At 48.4% G+C, this 19,700-nt stretch overlaps 1 protein-coding gene across 1 annotated transcript in view; it reads left to right on the forward strand.

The window, feature by feature from the left end:
• Nucleotides 1-19,700, forward strand: part of DHX37 (DEAH-box helicase 37) — a 520,920-nt gene that overhangs the window by 309,862 nt on the left and 191,358 nt on the right. The window contains exons 18-19 of the mRNA XM_069215377.1: nt 13,197-13,303; nt 13,568-13,756. Coding sequence (XP_069071478.1) covers nt 13,197-13,303; nt 13,568-13,756 — 296 coding nt within the window. The remainder of the gene's footprint in view (nt 1-13,196; nt 13,304-13,567; nt 13,757-19,700) is intronic.

Below are 19,700 nucleotides of genomic sequence, written 5' to 3' on the forward strand. Positions count from 1 at the left end.
ATAGAGAGGGAAAGACAAGAGATGGGCCTAGGACCCATCAATGGTGGCAGCAACATAAATAGGGTCAGAGATTCTCCTGACATGTTGAAAATCCCCAAAGGGATTGTAACTAAATATGAAGATGGTGATGACATCACCAAATGGTTCACAGCTTTTGAGAGGGCTTGTGTAACCAGAAAAGTGAACAGATCTCACTGGGGTGCTCTCCTTTGGGAAATGTTCACAGGAAAGTGTAGGGATAGACTCCTCACACTCTCTGGACAAGATGCAGAATCTTATGACCTCATGAAGGGTACCCTGATTGAGGGCTTTGGATTCTCCACTGAGGAGTACAGGATTAGGTTCAGGGGGGCTCAAAAATCCTCGAGCCAGACCTGGGTTGACTTTGTTGACTACTCAGTGAAAACACTAGATGGTTGGATTCAAGGCAGTGGTGTAAATAATTATGATGGGCTGTACAATTTATTTGTGAAAGAACACCTGTTAAGTAATTGTTTCAATGATAAACTGCATCAGCATCTGGTAGACCTAGGACCAATTTCTCCCCAAGAATTGGGAAAGAAGGCGGACCATTGGGTCAAGACAAGGGTGTCCAAGACTTCAACAGGGGGTGACCAAAAGAAAGGGGTCACAAAGACTCCCCAGCAGAAGGGTGATGAGACAACCAAAACTAAAAATAGTAAAGAGTCTTCTACAGGCCCCCAAAAACCTGCACAGGAGGGTGGGCCCAGAGCCTCTTCACAAAACAATGGGTACAAGGGTAAAAACTTTGATCCCAAAAAGGCCTGGTGTCATAGCTGTAAACAGCATGGACACCAAACTGGAGACAAGGCCTGTCCCAAGAAAAGTTCCACTCCAAACTCCAATCCAGGTAACACTGGAATGGCTAGTCTCCAAGTGGGATCAACAGTGTGCCCAGAGCAAATCAGGGTCCACACTGAAGCTACTCTAGTCTCTGAGGGTGGGGTGGATTTAGCCACACTAGCTGCCTGGCCGCCTAACATGCAAAAATACAGGCAGCAGCTCTTTATTAATGGGACAAGTGTAGAGGGCCTGAGGGATACAGGTGCCAGTGTCACCATGGTGACAGAGAAACTGGTTTCCCCTGGCCAATACCTGACTGGAAAAACTTACACAGTCACCAACGCTGACAATCAGAGAAAAGTACATCCCATGGCAATGGTTACTTTAGAATGGGGAGGGGTCAATGGCCTGAAGCAGGTGGTGGTCTCCTCAAATATCCCAGTGGACTGTCTGCTTGGAAATGACCTGGAGTCCTCAGCATGGGCTGAGGTAGAGCTAAAAACCCATGCAGCAATGCTGGGTATCCCTGAACTGGTGTGTGTGAAAACAAGAGCACAATGCAAGGCACAGGGTGAAAAAGTAGAGCTGGAGTCTGGAAAAATGGCCCAGCCTACCAAGAGAACAGGAAAGTCAGTTGGGAAACCAACTGCAACACAGCAAAAGAAAGGGAACCTCTCTTCTCAGGAAGAAGTTCTGCCCTCTGAGGGAACTGAGCCTTTGGAGCTTGAACCTTATCAGGTTGAGCTCTTAGGCCCAGGGGGACCCTCAAGGGAGGAGCTGTGTAAGGGACAAGAAACCTGTCCCTCTCTTGAAGGCCTTAGGCAGCAAGCTGCTGAAGAGTCCAAAGGCAAGAAAAATGGAACACATAGGGTCTATTGGGAAGATGGGCTCCTGTACACTGAGGCCAGAGACCCCAAACCTGGTGCCACTAGGAGAGTGGTAGTGCCTCAGCTGTTCAGAGAGTTCATCCTAACATTGGCCCATGACATTCCCCTTGCTGGACATTTGGGACAAACCAAGACGTGGGAGAGGTTAGTCAACCACTTCTACTGGCCCAATATGTCCAACATGGTTAAGGAGTTTTGCCTCTCCTGCCCCACCTGTCAAGCCAGTGGTAAGACAGGTGGGCATCCAAAGGCCCCCCTCATTCCACTTCCTGTGGTGGGGGTGCCCTTTGAAAGAGTGGGTGTGGACATAGTTGGTCCACTGGAACCTCCCACAGCCTCAGGAAATATGTATATCCTGGTAGTAGTGGATCATGCTACCAGGTATCCTGAAGCTATTCCCCTTAGGTCGACTACTGCCCCGGCAGTAGCCAAGGCCCTCATTGGTATCTTTACCAGAGTGGGTTTCCCTAAGGAGGTGGTGTCTGACAGAGGTACCAACTTCATGTCAGCATACCTAAAGCACATGTGGAATGAGTGTGGAGTGACTTATAAATTCACTACACCATACCATCCACAAACTAATGGCTTAGTTGAGAGATTCAACAAGACATTAAAGGGCATGATCATGGGGCTCCCAGAAAAACTCAAAAGGAGATGGGATGTCCTCCTGCCATGTCTGCTTTTCGCTTACAGGGAGGTACCACAGAAGGGAGTAGGGTTCTCACCCTTTGAACTTCTGTTTGGTCATCCTGTAAGGGGACCACTTGCCCTTGTTAAAGAAGGCTGGGAGAGACCTCTCCATGAGCCTAAACAGGACATAGTGGACTATGTACTTGGCCTTCGCTCTAGAATGGCAGAGTACATGGAAAAGGCAACCAAAAACCTTGAGGCCAGCCAACAACTCCAGAAGTTTTGGTATGACCAAAAGGCTGCACTGGTTGAGTTCCAACCAGGGCAGAAAGTCTGGGTTCTGGAGCCTGTGGCTCCCAGGGCACTCCAGGACAAATGGAGTGGCCCTTACCCAGTACTAGAGAGGAAGAGTCAGGTCACCTACTTGGTGGACCTGGGCACAAGCAGGAGCCCCAAGAGGGTGATCCATGTAAACCGCCTTAAGCTCTTCCACGACAGGGCTGATGTCAATCTGTTGATGGTAACAGATGAGGATCAGGAGGCAGAGAGTGAACCTCTCCCTGATCTTCTGTCATCAGACCCAAAAGATGGTACAGTAGATGGAGTGATCTACTCAGACGCCCTCTCTGGCCAACAGCAAGCTGATTGTAGGAGAGTCCTACAACAGTTTCCTGAACTCTTCTCCTTAACCCCTGGTCAGACACACCTGTGTACCCATGAGGTGGACACAGGAGACAGCATGCCTGTCAAGAACAAAATCTTTAGACAGTCTGACCATGTTAAGGAAAGCATCAAGGTGGAAGTCCACAAGATGCTGGAATTGGGAGTAATTGAGCGCTCTGACAGCCCCTGGGCTAGCCCAGTGGTCTTAGTCCCCAAACCTCACACCAAAGATGGAAAGAAAGAGATGAGGTTTTGTGTGGACTACAGAGGGCTCAATTCTGTCACCAAGACAGATGCCCATCCAATTCCAAGAGCTGATGAGCTCATTGACAAATTAGGTGCTGCCAAATTTCTAAGTACCTTTGACTTGACAGCAGGGTACTGGCAAATAAAAATGGCACCTGGAGCAAAAGAAAAGACAGCATTCTCCACACCTGATGGGCATTATCAGTTTACTGTTATGCCCTTTGGTTTAAAGAATGCCCCTGCCACCTTCCAAAGGTTGGTGAATCAAGTCCTTGCTGGCTTGGAGTCCTTTAGCACAGCTTATCTTGATGATATTGCTGTCTTTAGCTCCACCTGGCAGGATCACCTGGTCCACCTGAGGAAGGTTTTGAAGGCTCTGCAATCGGCAGGCCTCTCTATCAAGGCATCCAAATGCCAGATAGGGCAGGGAACTGTGGTTTACTTGGGACACCTTGTAGGTGGAGGCCAAGTTCAGCCACTCCAACCCAAGATCCAGACCATTCTGGACTGGGTAGCTCCAAAAACCCAGACTCAAGTCAGGGCATTCCTTGGCTTGACTGGGTACTACAGGAGGTTTGTGAAGGGATATGGATCCATTGTGACAGCCCTCACTGAGCTCACCTCCAAGAAAATGCCCAAGAAAGTGAACTGGACTGTGGACTGCCAACAGGCCTTTGACACCCTGAAACAAGCAATGTGCTCAGCACCAGTTCTCAAAGCTCCAGATTATTCTAAGCAGTTCATTGTGCAGACTGATGCCTCTGAACATGGGATAGGGGCAGTTTTGTCCCAAACAAATGATGATGGCCTTGACCAGCCTGTTGCTTTCATTAGCAGGAGGTTACTCCCCAGGGAGCAGCGTTGGAGTGCCATTGAGAGGGAGGCCTTTGCTGTGGTTTGGTCCCTGAAGAAGCTGAGACCATACCTCTTTGGGACTCACTTCCTAGTTCAAACTGACCACAGACCTCTCAAATGGCTGATGCAAATGAAAGGTGAAAATCCTAAACTGTTGAGGTGGTCCATCTCCCTACAGGGAATGGACTTTATAGTGGAACACAGACCTGGGACTGCCCATGCCAATGCAGATGGCCTTTCCAGGTTCTTCCACTTAGAAAATGAAGACTCTCTTGGGAAAGGTTAGTCTCATCCTCTTTCGTTTGGGGGGGGGTTGTGTAAGGAAATGCCTCCTTGGCATGGTTGCCCCCTGACTTTTTGCCTTTGCTGATGCTATGTTTACAATTGAAAGTGTGCTGAGGCCTGCTAACCAGGCCCCAGCACCAGTGTTCTTTCCCTAACCTGTACTTTTGTATCCACAATTGGCAGACCCTGGCATCCAGATAAGTCCCTTGTAACTGGTACTTCTAGTACCAAGGGCCCTGATGCCAAGGAAGGTCTCTAAGGGCTGCAGCATGTCTTATGCCACCCTGGAGACCTCTCACTCAGCACAGACACACTGCTTGCCAGCTTGTGTGTGCTAGTGAGGACAAAACGAGTAAGTCGACATGGCACTCCCCTCAGGGTGCCATGCCAGCCTCTCACTGCCTATACAGTATAGGTAAGACACCCCTCTAGCAGGCCTTACAGCCCTAAGGCAGGGTGCACTATACCATAGGTGAGGGTACCAGTGCATGAGCATGGTACCCCTACAGTGTCTAAATAAAACCTTAGACATTGTAAGTGCAGGGTAGCCATAAGAGTATATGGTCTGGGAGTCTGTCAAACACGAACTCCACAGCACCATAATGGCTACACTGAAAACTGGGAAGTCTGGTATCAAACTTCTCAGCACAATAAATGCACACTGATGCCAGTGTACATTTTATTGTAAAATACACCACAGAGGGCACCTTAGAGGTGCCCCCTGAAACTTAACCGACTGTCTGTGTAGGCTGACTAGTTCCAGCAGCCTGCCACACCAGAGACATGTTGCTGGCCCCATGGGGAGAGTGCCTTTGTCACTCTGAGGCCAGTAACAAAGCCTGCACTGGGTGGAGATGCTAACACCTCCCCCAGGCAGGAGCTGTGACACCTGGCGGTGAGCCTCAAAGGCTCACCCCTTTGTCACAGCCCAGCAGGGCACTCCAGCTTAGTGGAGTTGCCCGCCCCCTCCGGCCACGGCCCCCACTTTTGGCGGCAAGGCTGGAGGGAACAAAGAAAGCAACAAGGAGGAGTCACTGGCCAGTCAGGACAGCCCCTAAGGTGTCCTGAGCTGAAGTGACTCTAACTTTTAGAAATCCTCCATCTTGCAGATGGAGGATTCCCCCAATAGGGTTAGGATTGTGACCCCCTCCCCTTGGGAGGAGGCACAAAGAGGGTGTACCCACCCTCAGGGCTAGTAGCCATTGGCTACTAACCCCCCAGACCTAAACACGCCCTTAAATTTAGTATTTAAGGGCTACCCTGAACCCTAGAAAATTAGATTCCTGCAACTACAAGAAGAAGGACTGCCTAGCTGAAAAACCCCTGCAGAGGAAGACCAGAAGACGACAACTGCCTTGGCTCCAGAAACTCACCGGCCTGTCTCCTGCCTTCCAAAGATCCTGCTCCAGCGACGCCTTCCAAAGGGACCAGCGACCTCGACATCCTCTGAGGACTGCCCCTGCTTCGAAAAGACAAGAAACTCCCGAGGACAGCGGACCTGCTCCAAGAAAGGCTGCAACTTTGTTTCCAGCAGCTTTAAAGAACCCTGCAAGCTCCCCGCAAAAGGCGTGAGACTTGCAACACTGCACCCGGCGACCCCGACTCGGCTGGTGGCGATCCAACACCTCAGGAGGGACCCCAGGACTACTCTAAGACTGTGAGTACAAAAACCTGTCCCCCCTGAGCCCCCACAGCGCCGCCTGCAGAGGGAATCCCGAGGCTTCCCCTGACCGCGACTCTTTGAATCCTAAGTCCCGACACCTGGGAGAGACCCTGCACCCGCAGCCCCCAGGACCTGAAGGACCGGACTTTCACTGGAGGAGTGACCCCCAGGAGTCCCTCTCCCTTGCCCAAGTGGAGGTTTCCCCGAGGAACCCCCCCCTTGCCTGCCTGCAGCGCTGAAGAGATCCCTAGATCTCCCATTGACTTCCATTACAAACCCGACGCTTGTTTCTACACTGCACCCGGCCGCCCCCGCGCTGCTGAGGGTGAAATTTCTGTGTGGACTTGTGTCCCCCCCGGTGCCCTACAAAACCCCCCCTGGTCTGCCCTCCGAAGACGCGGGTACTTACCTGCAAGCAGACCGGAACCGGGGCACCCCCTTCTCTCCATTCTAGCCTATGTGTTTTGGGCACCACTTTGAACTCTGCACCTGACCGGCCCTGAGCTGCTGGTGTGGTGACTTTGGGGTTGCTCTGAACCCCCAACGGTGGGCTACCTTGGACCAAGAACTGAACCCTGTAAGTGTCTTACTTACCTGGTAAAACTAACAAAAACTTACCTCCCCTAGGAACTGTGAAAATTGCACTAAGTGTCCACTTTTAAAGTAGCTATTTGTCAATAACTTGAAAAGTATACATGCAATTGAAATGATTCAAAGTTCCTAATGTACTTACCTGCAATACCTTTCAAACAAGATATTACATGTTAAATTTGAACCTGTGGTTCTTAAAATAAACTAAGAAAAGATATTTTTCTATAACAAAACCTATTGGCTGGATTTGTCTCTGAGTGTGTGTACCTCATTTATTGTCTATGTGTATGTACAACAAATGCTTAACACTACTCCTTGGATAAGCCTACTGCTCGACCACACTACCACAAAATAGAGCATTAGTATTATCTATTTTTACCACTATTTTACCTCTAAGGGGAACCCTTGGACTCTGTGCATGCTATTCCTTACTTTGAAATAGCACATACAGAGCCAACTTCCTACACTTGGGACCTGTACGACGCCCCAGTATCAGACAATAGTCCTGAGTTTTACCCTACCAAGCCCTCACCACCTGAGGACAGCACAGCGTATGCACAGGTGGTAGCTAGGGCAGCAGAGTTCCATAACGTGTCGTTACACGCAGAACCTGTCGAGGATGACTTCCTTTTCAACACCCTCTCTTCCACCCATAGCACCTACCAAAGCCTGCCTATGCTTCCAGGAATGCTAAGGCACGCAAAGCAGATCTTCAAAGACCCTGTCAAGAGTAGAGCGATAACTGCAAGGGTGGAGAAGAAATATAAAGCACCGCCCACGGACCCTACTTTTATCACCTCACAGCTGCCACCAGATTCAGTCGTGGTAGGGGCAGCTCGCAAGAGAGCCAACTCGCACACATCAGGCGAGGCACCACCTCCGGATAAGGAGAGCCGCAAGTTCGACGCAGCTGGGAAAAGGGTCGCAGTACAAGCTGCAAACCAGTGGCGCATCGCCAACTCTCAGGTGCTCCTAGCGCGATATGATAGAGCCCATTGGGACGAGATGCAGCATCTCATCGAGCATCTACCCAAGGAATTTCAAAAACGGGCGAAACAAGTGGTTGAGGAGGGACAAAACATCTCCAATAACCAAATACGCTCCTCTATGGACGCAGCGGACACAGCTGCAAGAACAATAAATACCGCAGTAACCATTAGAAGGCACGCATGGTTGCGCACATCTGGCTTTAAACCGGGAATACAGCAAGCGGTGCTCAATATGCCATTCAATGAACAACAATTGTTTGGTCCCGAAGTCGACACGGCAATTGAGAAATTGAAAAAGGACACTGACACAGCCAAGGCCATGGGCGCACTCTATTCCCCGCAGGGCAGAGGCACTTTCGGCACCTTCCGCAAAACAACCTTCAGAGCGGGGTTTCGGGGTCAAGCCACACAAGCCAGTACCTCACAAACAACACCGTCTACATACCAGGGACAGTACCAAAGGGGAGGCTTTCGGGGCCAGTACAGAGGAGGACAATTCCCTAGAAACCGGGGAAAATTTCAAAGTCCAAAAACCCCTCCAACCAAACAGTGACTCACAGGTCACTCAACCCCTTCACACAACACCAGTGGGGGGAAGACTAAGTCAATTTTACAAATCTTGGGAGGAGATAACAACAGACACTTGGGTCTTAGCAATTATCCGACATGGTTATTTCATAGAATTTCTCCAACTCCCTCCAGATGTCCCACCAAAAACACAGAATATGTCCAAACAACATCTAGACCTTCTAGAACTGGAAGTTCAGGCATTACTGCAAAAGGACGCAATAGAATTGGTACCATGTACACAAAAAAACACGGGAGTTTACTCACTGTACTTTCTAATACCAAAAAAGGACAAAACACTGAGACCAATCCTAGATCTCAGAACACTAAACACCTACATCAAATCAGACCACTTTCACATGGTCACGCTACAAGACGTGTAACCACTGCTAAAGCAACAAGATTACATGACAACCTTAGATCTAAAGGATGCGTATTTCCACATACCGATACATCCCTCGCACAGGAAATACCTAAGGTTCGTATTCAAAGGAATACATTACCAATTCAAAGTGTTGCAGTTCGGTATAACAACCGCACCAAGAGTATTTACAAAATGCCTGGCAGTAGTAGCTGCACACATCAGAAGGCAGCAAATACACGTATTCCCGTACCTAGACGATTGGCTAATCAAGACCAACTCCCTAACAAAGTGTTCACACCACACGGATTATGTCATACAAACCCTCTACAAACTCGGTTTCTCCATCAACTATACAAAATCTCACATTCTGCCGTGCAAAACACAGCAATACTTAGGAGCAACAATCAACACAACAAAGGGAATAGCCACTCCAAGTCCACAAAGGGTTCAAAATTTTCACAAGGTTATACAAGCCATGTATCCAACACAAAAGATACAGGCAAAGATGGTATTACAACTCCTAGGCATGATGTCCTCATGCATAGCCATTGTCCCAAACGCAAGACTGCACATGAGGCCCTTACAACAGTGCCTAGCATCACAATGGTCACATGCACAGGGTCATCTTCTAGATCTGGTGTTGATAGACCGCCAAACATACATCTCGCTTCAATGGTGGAACAGTATAAATTTAAACAAAGGGCGGCCTTTCCAAGACCCAGTGCCACAATACGTGATAACAACAGATGCTTCCATGACAGGGTGGGGAGCACACCTCAGTCAACACACCATCCAAGGACAATGGGACGTACATCAAACAAAGCTGCATATAAATCACCTCGAATTGTTAGCAGTATTCCTAGCGTTGAAAGCATTTCAACCCATCATAACCCACAAATACATTCTTCTCAAAACAGACAACATGACAACGATGTATTATCTAAACAAACAAGGGGGAACACACTCGACACAGCTGTGCCTCCTGGCACAAAAGATATGGCAATGGGCAATTCACAACCACATTCGCCTAATAGCACAATTCATTCCAGGGATCCAAAATCAACTAGCAGACAATCTCTCTCGAGATCACCAACAGGTCCGCGAATGGGAGATTCACCCCCAAATTCTAAACACTTACTTCGAGGTTTGGGGAACACCTCAAATAGACCTATTTGCAACAAAAGAGAACGCAAAATGCCAAAACTTCGCATCCAGGTACCCACACAGGCAGTCTCAAGGCAATGCACTATGGATGAACTGGTCAGGGATATTTGCGTACGCTTTTCCCCCTCTCCCTCTCCTTCCATATCTAGTAAACAAATTGAGTCAAAACAAACTCAAACTCATACTAGTAGCACCAACATGGGCAAGACAACCTTGGTACACAACACTACTAGACCTGTCAGTAGTACCCCATGTCAAGTTACCCAACAGGCCAGATCTGTTAACTCAACACAAACAACAGATCAGGCATCCAAACCCAGCATCGCTGAATCTAGCAATCTGGCTCCTGAAATCCTAGAATTCGGACATTTAAACCTCACACAAGAATGTATGGAAGTCATAAAACAAGCTAGAAGACCATCCACTAGACACTGCTACGCAAGCAAATGGAAAAGATTTGTTTGCTACTGCCATAATAAGCAAGTTCAACCATTACATGCATCTCCAAAGGATGTAGTGGGATACTTACTACATTTACAGAAATCAAATCTAGCCTTCTCTTCCATAAAAATACACCTCACAGCAATATCTGCATACCTGCAGATTACCCATTCAACTTCACTATTTAGGATACCTGTCATTAAGGCATTTATGGAAGGCCTAAAAAGAATTATACCACCAAGAACACCACCTGTTCCTTCATGGAACCTCAACATCGTCTTAGCAAGACTCATGGGCCCACCTTTTGAACCCATGCACTCTTGCGAAATGCAATTCTTAACGTGGAAGGTTGCATTTCTCATTGCTATCACATCTCTAAGAAGAGTAAGTGAAATTCAGGCGTTTACTATACAAGAACCTTTTATTCAAATACACAAAAATAAGGTAGTCCTAAGAAAAAATCCGAAATTTTTACCAAAAGTTATTTCACCGTTCCACTTAAATCAAACGGTAGAACTACCAGTGTTCTTCCCACAGCCAGACTCAGTAGCTGAAAGGGCACTACATACATTAGACATCAGAAGAGCATTAATGTACTACTTTGACAGAACAAAAGAAATTAGGAAAACAAAACAACTGTTTATTGCATTTCAAAAACCTCATACAGGAAACCCAATATCAAAACAAGGTATAGCCAGATGGATAGTTAAATGCATCCAAACCTGATACCTTAAAGCAAAGAGAGAGCTGCCCATTACACCAAAGGCACACTCAACCAGAAAGAAAGGTGCTACTATGGCCTTTCTAGGAAACATCCCAATGCACGAGATATGTAAGGCAGCCACATGGTCTACGCCTCACACATTTACTAAGCACTACTGTGTAGACGTGCTATCCGCACAACAAGCCACAGTAGGTCAAGCCGTACTAAGAACTCTATTTCAGACTACTTCCACTCCTACAGGCTGAACCACCGCTTTTGGGGAGATAACTGCTTACTAGTCGGTGCACAGCATGTGTATCTGCAGCTACACAGGCCACCGAACGGAAAATGTCACTTACCCAGTGTACATCTGTTCGTGGCATGAGACGCTGCAGATTCACATGCGCCCACCCGCCTCCCCTGGAGCCTGTAGCCGGTTGGAAGTAATCTTCAACATTTGTACATTTGTAAATATATTACTTTAACCTTCATTATGTACAGACTCATTCACTCCATTGCATGGGCACTTTTACTAGCATACACAACTCCTACCTCACCCTCTGCGGGGAAAACAATCTAAGATGGAGTCGACGCCCATGCGCAATGGAACCGAAAGGGGAGGAGTCCCTCGGTCTCGTGACTCGAAAAGACTTCTTCGAAGAAAAACAACTTGTAACACTCCGACCCAACACCAGACTATGCACAACATGTGAATCTGCAGCGACTAATGCCACGAACAGATGTACACTGGGTAAGTGACATTTTCATTACAAAACATTTACCTGTTCTAACAACAACTAGAATATTCTACAAGCAGCCAGAATATAGGAATATTTTAAAATGATAAAGTGGTCATGTTGTTGCTTCTAAGCCTTTGCTTGAGCAACATGACTGGGACTGCAACTGCGAAGCCTCTCTGCCCCTCACAGAGCAGTTCATCTGGGTGTCGTCTGTTGGGTGCAGGCCACAGATTAATCTGTAATTCCTCATTCGAGGGTTTGGTGGAAAGAGTGGACAGTTTTCATCCCTCTGCACATGGGGCTGTAATACCTAGAATACATATCTAAGGTCTCAAGGTATCTTTACTCGTCTTGTGTTACGAATGGCATTACTGGTTGTTATAGGAACTCTCGCTAGGACACAGTGTGGCAGAAATACCCGGCACTTCACTCCGTATCACTGGGGCTTAACCCTCCTGCTAAAGTCAGAGTCTCATGGAAAGTGCCAGTGGAGGTTTGGTTATAGCACTTAACAGCGACATGTCCTTGAACAGATTCCGCCCTGAGATATGTAAGCTGCTACTATTCAAACACTTTGTCAGTACCCGACAGGCTGAGACCTACAACCCGTGACGTTCTCATCCTGGTGCTCTAAAGCACGAGCCAGTCCCAAACTATCTTTGCTTATCGCTGAAGGTCGCTGGTGCGAAGCTCTGCACCAAGAAAGCTACGATGGATTTTTCCCTCTGAAGATTTTCAAATCCACTAATATCACAAAAGTTATATCTGACATAGTTAACAATCTAAAGAAACCAAACAAACCAACGGATGAGTTTTTATTTGAGCACAAATGCAATGCACTTCCCACCTTTCTTATAAAGAAGATGATGATGGATATTTCTTGAATTTAAAGTGGTTTCACTGATTTACAGTCATTTATCGAGATACCTTGCAAGCCGGCTCACTGCTGTTTTACGGATTATTTTGAAGTGTTTGAGTCCCTCCCAAGAATCACTGCATTCCACCACACTCACTGCTCTTAGCTTACATTTGTCTTTTTATAAACCTTCCCAACCGCCGAGATCTCAATAGAAGTCTTTGTTGTCTGTTCCTAGTTTCTGACTTTCGATGGTTGTGCCTTTTCTGGGGCCTCCGCAAAAAAAAGTAAAACTCACTTGCTCTGCATCTGTGACAGACCTCCAACCTTCCTAAGTTCAGAGAGTTACTAAAAACATGGTTATTCAGTGATTCTGATCTCACCTGCACGGCATACTTTTCATTTTGCGGGTTTTCTTGCACCGTGGTACCCCCGGGTGAAAGGAACACAAAATAATATAACATAACCTTGAGCGTGGCGACTTCTTCTCGAGATATCAGCAGATTTGTTTGCTGCTCTGTCTGCCCTTGAGTGCTAAGGGGTCATCGTGAGAGTGTGTGTGCTGTGGGTTGCCTGTCATAAGATGTGTTTATCACTGTGGCTTTTATGCACAAATACCTGAGCTAAGGTCCTGCTGGTTCAGCATTAGCTTTTAAACCAAATGGCACTCTTCTGTTGGTGAAAGGTGAATATACTGCCTTCCCCGGTCATGGGACAGCAAAAATGATAAGTGGCTTCTTTCCCGTAGGTTGTCAACTTCCCCTTCCCATCGCCTCCCTCCACGGATGCGCTCATCGCTGCTGAAGAGATCCTTATCTCCCTGGGAGCCTTGCAGGAGCCGCCCAAGGTTGGAAGGTAAGGCAGCCCCGAGTGTGATGGCGTCTTGTGAAATAGGAACCTGGAGACACTAATGCAGGTTCTAGCTGTGCTCGTAGTATAGAAAAAAATGCACATGACATGAATGAACTTAAAAACAATCTTTGCTCTAAATGTTGTGCTTCAAATGTTTGATTTGCAGACGTCTTGCTGGGTCTCTTGGGTTTCTCCCAGTCAGCTTGTGATCAAAGGAACTGTGCTTTTCAGAAGACAATGTTCTGATTTTGTTTCTCCTGTTTTCAGACTGAAAGACTTGCAGAAAGCCAAGCTAAGTTGCCCCATCAGTCCTTTGGGCCGGACAATGGCATCTTTCCCTGTAGCTCCCCGATATGCTAAAATGCTGGCCTTGAGTAGACAGCACGACTGCTTGCCGTATGCCATCGTCATCGTGTCTGCAATGACTGTCCGCGAGCTCTTCCAGGAGTTTGAGAGGTAATGTGCTTTCTTAGTCTATGCGATTCTTAGCAGTATCCAGGGAAATCCTACTTCCGAGACTGTGGATAGGAGTTAGGCGAGTAGGGCATCGGGGCCTCCGTAAGATTTAACCAGACAAGATAAGGTGAGCTTGTTCCAGAAGCCACAGCCCTTACTAAATATAGGGATTGTTGACCCATACTAGGCAAGAATGAATGCAGATCCCACTTCCATCCACAGAAACTGATGGGCAGAGTAGTGAACAAGAGCAGATGAAATGAGTATTGTTTGAAGAGCAGATCCTTCGGACACCGCATCAAGCGCGTAGAAATGAAAGATGCCCACACTCGGGGGCACTGATTTGTTTTAAGTATCCACATAATTGTTCATTTCAATACCTTTGTGGGTCTTATCTGGACAGCAGCACAGAAATGTGTTTAGTCGTTTGAAACAACGGTTCGTCCTTCACATGTGAATGCCCTAAGTGAGTGGCCCTTAACCCCCCTCCAATTTAGTTTCCTTTCCTGTGTTGATACAGTAGTTGTCAGCTTTATTCCACTCTCCTGAACCTAGTGGAAGTTCTGCAGCTTGAACTGTTTCATAGACTTTCAGACGCAGTTGACTAGTTCTCCTGGACTTTTCTGAGGCGACCGAAACACTTTCAGGTGTCTTTTGAAACACTTTAATGTGCTCTTGATGCAACCGGAGAACAAGCCTCTCTCTGATATTTGTAATGTTTTCTTAGTTTAATATCGTAGAAGTGATGCTGAAGTCAGTGAATTTACAATGATAATATTAACACCTTGTAGCCTATATGTTTTTTTTGAGCACCGTAAATAAAATGTTGCTCTCAAGCGCTGTGTACTCCGGTGGGCCCCGAGCTCCACATTACTGTTGATCAATACAGGCCTATGAATTGTGATTGTAACCAGTAAAGAAACTGGCAGCATTTGTTGTGGGTTGGATTTAACTTGTATTTGGAATAACAGAAGCATCTGAGTGAACACTGCAGTCCTGAGCACGTACTGTGGGGCCCCACTGATGCTTTGTACCCTCTCCCAGGCTGGACCCGGGGGTTGCAGCCAGTGTAGGTGTCACCCACCGTCTCCTGTTAAATACCTCCACTATACCTGGAGTGTGAGATCTGGTCTTATCAAGCCCACAAGGAGGGCAGAGGTTGCCCTGTTTTGCCCCTCCTTCAAAATCCAATGTGTGCTTTCTGTGCCCTGTGAAGTCTTAATTCTAAGAGCCACTCGTGGGGTTTTTGTTTTACAGTAAACTTTCAAGGCTGCTCAGCACAAAAGCACTTTTATTTTAATGTGATTGAGGCACCTTGGCCATGTGTAACTGTCCCACTGATCACTGTGTTGGCTTCCCTTTGTCATACACAATTGCTCGTGAACTTGCTTAAATTTTCAAGTTATTTCCTGTCTCTCCTGCTGAGTGATTCACACAACAGTGGATCAGAGTATGGGGCACTGTAAGGAAATGCCTCCTTGGCATGGTTGCCCCCTGACTTTTTGCCTTTGCTGATGCTATGTTTACAATTGAAAGTGTGCTGAGGCCTGCTAACCAGGCCCCAGCACCAGTGTTCTTTCCCTAACCTGTACTTTTGTATCCACAATTGGCAGACCCTGGCATCCAGATAAGTCCCTTGTAACTGGTACTTCTAGTACCAAGGGCCCTGATGCCAAGGAAGGTCTCTAAGGGCTGCAGCATGTCTTATGCCACCCTGGAGACCTCTCACTCAGCACAGACACACTGCTTGCCAGCTTGTGTGTGCTAGTGAGGACAAAACGAGTAAGTCGACATGGCACTCCCCTCAGGGTGCCATGCCAGCCTCTCACTGCCTATGCAGTATAGGTAAGCCACCCCTCTAGCAGGCCTTACAGCCCTAAGGCAGGGTGCACTATACCATAGGTGAGGGTACCAGTGCAGGAGCATGGTACCCCTACAGTGTCTAAACAAAACCTTAGACATTGTAAGTGCAGGGTAGCCATAAGAGTATATGGTCTGGGAGTCTGTTTTACACGAACTCCACAGCACCATAATGGCTACACTGAAAACTGGGAAGTTTGGTATCAAACTTCTCAGCACAATAAATGCACACTGTAAGGAAATGCCTCCTTGGCATGGTTGCCCCCTGACTTTTTGCCTTTGCTGATGCTATGTTTACAATTGAAAGTGTGCTGAGGCCTGCTAACCAGGCCCCAGCACCAGTGTTCTTTCCCTAACTTGTACTTTTGTATCCACAATTGGCAGACCCTGGCATCCAGATAAGTCCCTTGTAACTGGTACTTCTAGTACCAAGGGCCCTGATGCCAAGGAAGGTCTCTAAGGGCTGCAGCATGTCTTATGCCACCCTGGAGACCTCTCACTCAGCACAGACACTCTGCTTGCCAGCTTGTGTGTGCTAGTGAGGACAAAACGAGTAAGTCGACATGGCACTCCCCTCAGGGTGCCATGCCAGCCTCTCACTGCCTATGCAGTATAGGTAAGACACCCCTCTAGCAGGCCTTACAGCCCTAAGGCAGGGTGCACTATACCATAGGTGAGGGTACCAGTGCATGAGCATGGTACCCCTACAGTGTCTAAACAAAACCTTAGACATTGTAAGTGCAGGGTAGCCATAAGAGTATATGGTCTGGGAGTCCGTCAAACACGAACTCCACAGCACCATAATGGCTACACTGAAAACTGGGAAGTTTGGTATCAAACTTCTCAGCACAATAAATGCACACTGATGCCAGTGTACATTTTATTGTAAAATACACCCCAGAGGGCACCTTAGAGGTGCCCCCTGAAACTTAACCGACTATCTGTGTAGGCTGACTAGTTTTAGCAGCCTGCCACAAACCGAGACATGTTGCTGGCCCCATGGGGAGAGTGCCTTTGTCACTCTGAGGCCAGTAACAAAGCCTGCACTGGGTGGAGATGCTAACACCTCCCCCAGGCAGGAATTGTCACACCTGGCGGTGAGCCTCAAAGGCTCACCTCCTTTGTGCCAACCCAGCAGGACACTCCAGCTAGTGGAGTTGCCCGCCCCCTCCGGCCAGGCCTCACTTTTGGCGGCAAGGCCGGAGAAAATAATGAGAAAAACAAGGAGGAGTCACTGGCCAGTCAGGACAGCCCCTAAGGTGTCCTGAGCTGAAGTGACTCTAACTTTTAGAAATCCTCCATCTTGCAGATGGAGGATTCCCCCAATAGGGTTAGGATTGTGACCCCCTCCCCTTGGGAGGAGGCACAAAGAGGGTGTACCCACCCTCAGGGCTAGTAGCCATTGGCTACTAACCCCCCAGACCTAAACACGCCCTTAAATTTAGTATTTAAGGGCTACCCTGAACCCTAGAAAATTAGATTCCTGCAACTACAAGAAGAAGGACTGCCTAGCTGAAAACCCCTGCAGAGGAAGACCAGAAGACGACAACTGCCTTGGCTCCAGAAACTCACCGGCCTGTCTCCTGCCTTCCAAAGATCCTGCTCCAGCGACGCCTTCCAAAGGGACCAGCGACCTCGACATCCTCTGAGGACTGCCTCTGCTTCGAAAAGACAAGAAACTCCTGAGGACAGCGGACCTGCTCCAAGAAAAGCTGCAACTTTGTTTCCAGCAGCTTTAAAGAACCCTGCAAGCTCCCCGCAAGAAGCGTGAGACTTGCAACACTGCACCCGGCGACCCCGACTCGGCTGGTGGCGATCCAACACCTCAGGAGGGACCCCAGGACTACTCTAAGACTGTGAGTACCAAAACCTGTCCCCCCTGAGCCCCCACAGCGCCGCCTGCAGAGGGAATCCCGAGGCTTCCCCTGACCGCGACTCTTTGAATCCTAAGTCCCGACACCTGGGAGAGACCCTGCACCCGCAGCCCCCAGGACCTGAAGGACCGGACTTTCACTGGAGGAGTGACCCCCAGGAGTCCCTCTCCCTTGCCCAAGTGGAGGTTTCCCCGAGGAACCCCCCCCTTGCCCGCCTGCAGCGCTGAAGAGATCCCGAGATCTCTCATAGACTAACATTGCGAACCCGACGCCTGTTTCTACACTGCACCCGGCCGCCCCCGCGCTGCTGAGGGTGAAATTTCTGTGTGGGCTTGTGTCCCCCCGGTGCCCTACAAAACCCCCCTGGTCTGCCCTCCGAAGACGCGGGTACTTACCTGCAAGCAGACCGGAACCGGGGCACCCCCTTCTCTCCATTCTAGCCTATGCGTTTTGGGCACCACTTTGAACTCTGCACCTGACCGGCCCTGAGCTGCTGGTGTGGTGACTTTGGGGTTGCTCTGAACCCCCAACGGTGGGCTACCTTGGACCAAGAACTAAGCCCTGTAAGTGTCTTACTTACCTGGTTAACCTAACAAATACTTACCTCCCCTAGGAACTGTGAAAATTGCACTAAGTGTCCACTTTTAAAACAGCTATTTGTGAATAACTTGAAAAGTGTACATGCAATTTTGATGATTTGAAGTTCCTAAAGTACTTACCTGCAATACCTTTCGAATGAGATATTACATGTAGAATTTGAACCTGTGGTTCTTAAAATAAACTAAGAAAAGATATTTTTCTATACAAAAACCTATTGGCTGGATTTGTCCCTGAGTGTGTGTACCTCATTTATTGTCTATGTGTATGTACAACAAATGCTTAACACTACTCCTTGGATAAGCCTACTGCTCGACCACACTACCACAAAATAGAGCATTAGTATTATCTATTTTTACCACTATTTTACCTCTAAGGGGAACCCTTGGACTCTGTGCATGTTATTCCTTACTTTGAAATAGCACATACAGAGCCAACTTCCTACACACACTGATGCCAGTGTACATTTTATTGCAAAATACACCCCAGAGGGCACCTTAGAGGTGCCCCCTGAAACTTAACCGACTATCTGTGTAGGCTGACTAGTTCCAGCAGCCTGCCACACTAGAGACATGTTGCTGGCCCCCTGGGGAGAGTGCCTTTGTCACTCTGAGGCCAGTAACAAAGCCTGCACTGGGTGGAGATGCTAACACCTCCCCCAGGCAGGAGCTGTAACACCTGGCGGTGAGCCTCAAAGGCTCCCCCCTTTGTCACAGCACCGCAGGACACACCAGCTAGTGGAGTTGCCCGCCCCCTCCGGCCCCGGCCCCCACTTTTGGCGGCAAGGCCAGAGAAAATAATGAGAACAACAAGGAGGAGTCACTGGCCAGTCAGGACTGCCCCTAAGGTGTCCTGAGCTGAGGTGACTCTAACTTTTAGAAATCCTCCATCTTGCAGATGGAGGATTCCCCCAATAGGGTTAGGATTGTGACCCCCTCCCCTTGGGAGGAGGCACAAAGAGGGTGTACCCACCCTCAGGGCTAGTAGCCATTGGCTACTAACCCCCCCAGACCTAAACACGCCCTTAAATTTAGTATTTAAGGGCTACCCTGAACCCTAGAAAATTAGATTCCTGCAACAACAAGAAGGACTGCCTAGCTGAAAACCCCTGCAGAGGAAGACCAGAAGACAACAACTGCCTTGGCTCCAGAAACTCACCGGCCTGTCTCCTGCCCTCCAAAGAACTCTGCTCCAGCGACGCCTTCCAAAGGGACCAGCGACCTCTGAATCCTCTGAGGACTGCCCTGCTTCGAAAAAGACAAGAAACTCCCGAGGACAGCGGACCTGCTCCAAAAAGACTGCAACTTTGTTTCAAGAAGCAGCTTTAAAGAACCCTGCAACTCCCCGCAAGAAGCGTGAGACTTGCAACACTGCACCCGGCGACCCCGACTCGGCTGGTGGAGAACCAACACCTCAGGGAGGACCCCCGGACTACTCTACGACTGTGAGTACCAAAACCTGTCCCCCCTGAGCCCCCACAGCGCCGCCTGCAGAGGGAATCCCGAGGCTTCCCCTGACCGCGACTCTCTGAAACCTAAGTCCCGACGCCTGGAAAAGACCCTGCACCCGCAGCCCCCAGGACCTGAAGGACCGGACTTTCACTGCAGAAGTGA

The sequence above is a fragment of the Pleurodeles waltl genome, chromosome 11 (assembly GCF_031143425.1).
Source record: "Pleurodeles waltl isolate 20211129_DDA chromosome 11, aPleWal1.hap1.20221129, whole genome shotgun sequence".
NCBI lineage: Eukaryota > Metazoa > Chordata > Amphibia > Caudata > Salamandridae > Pleurodeles > Pleurodeles waltl.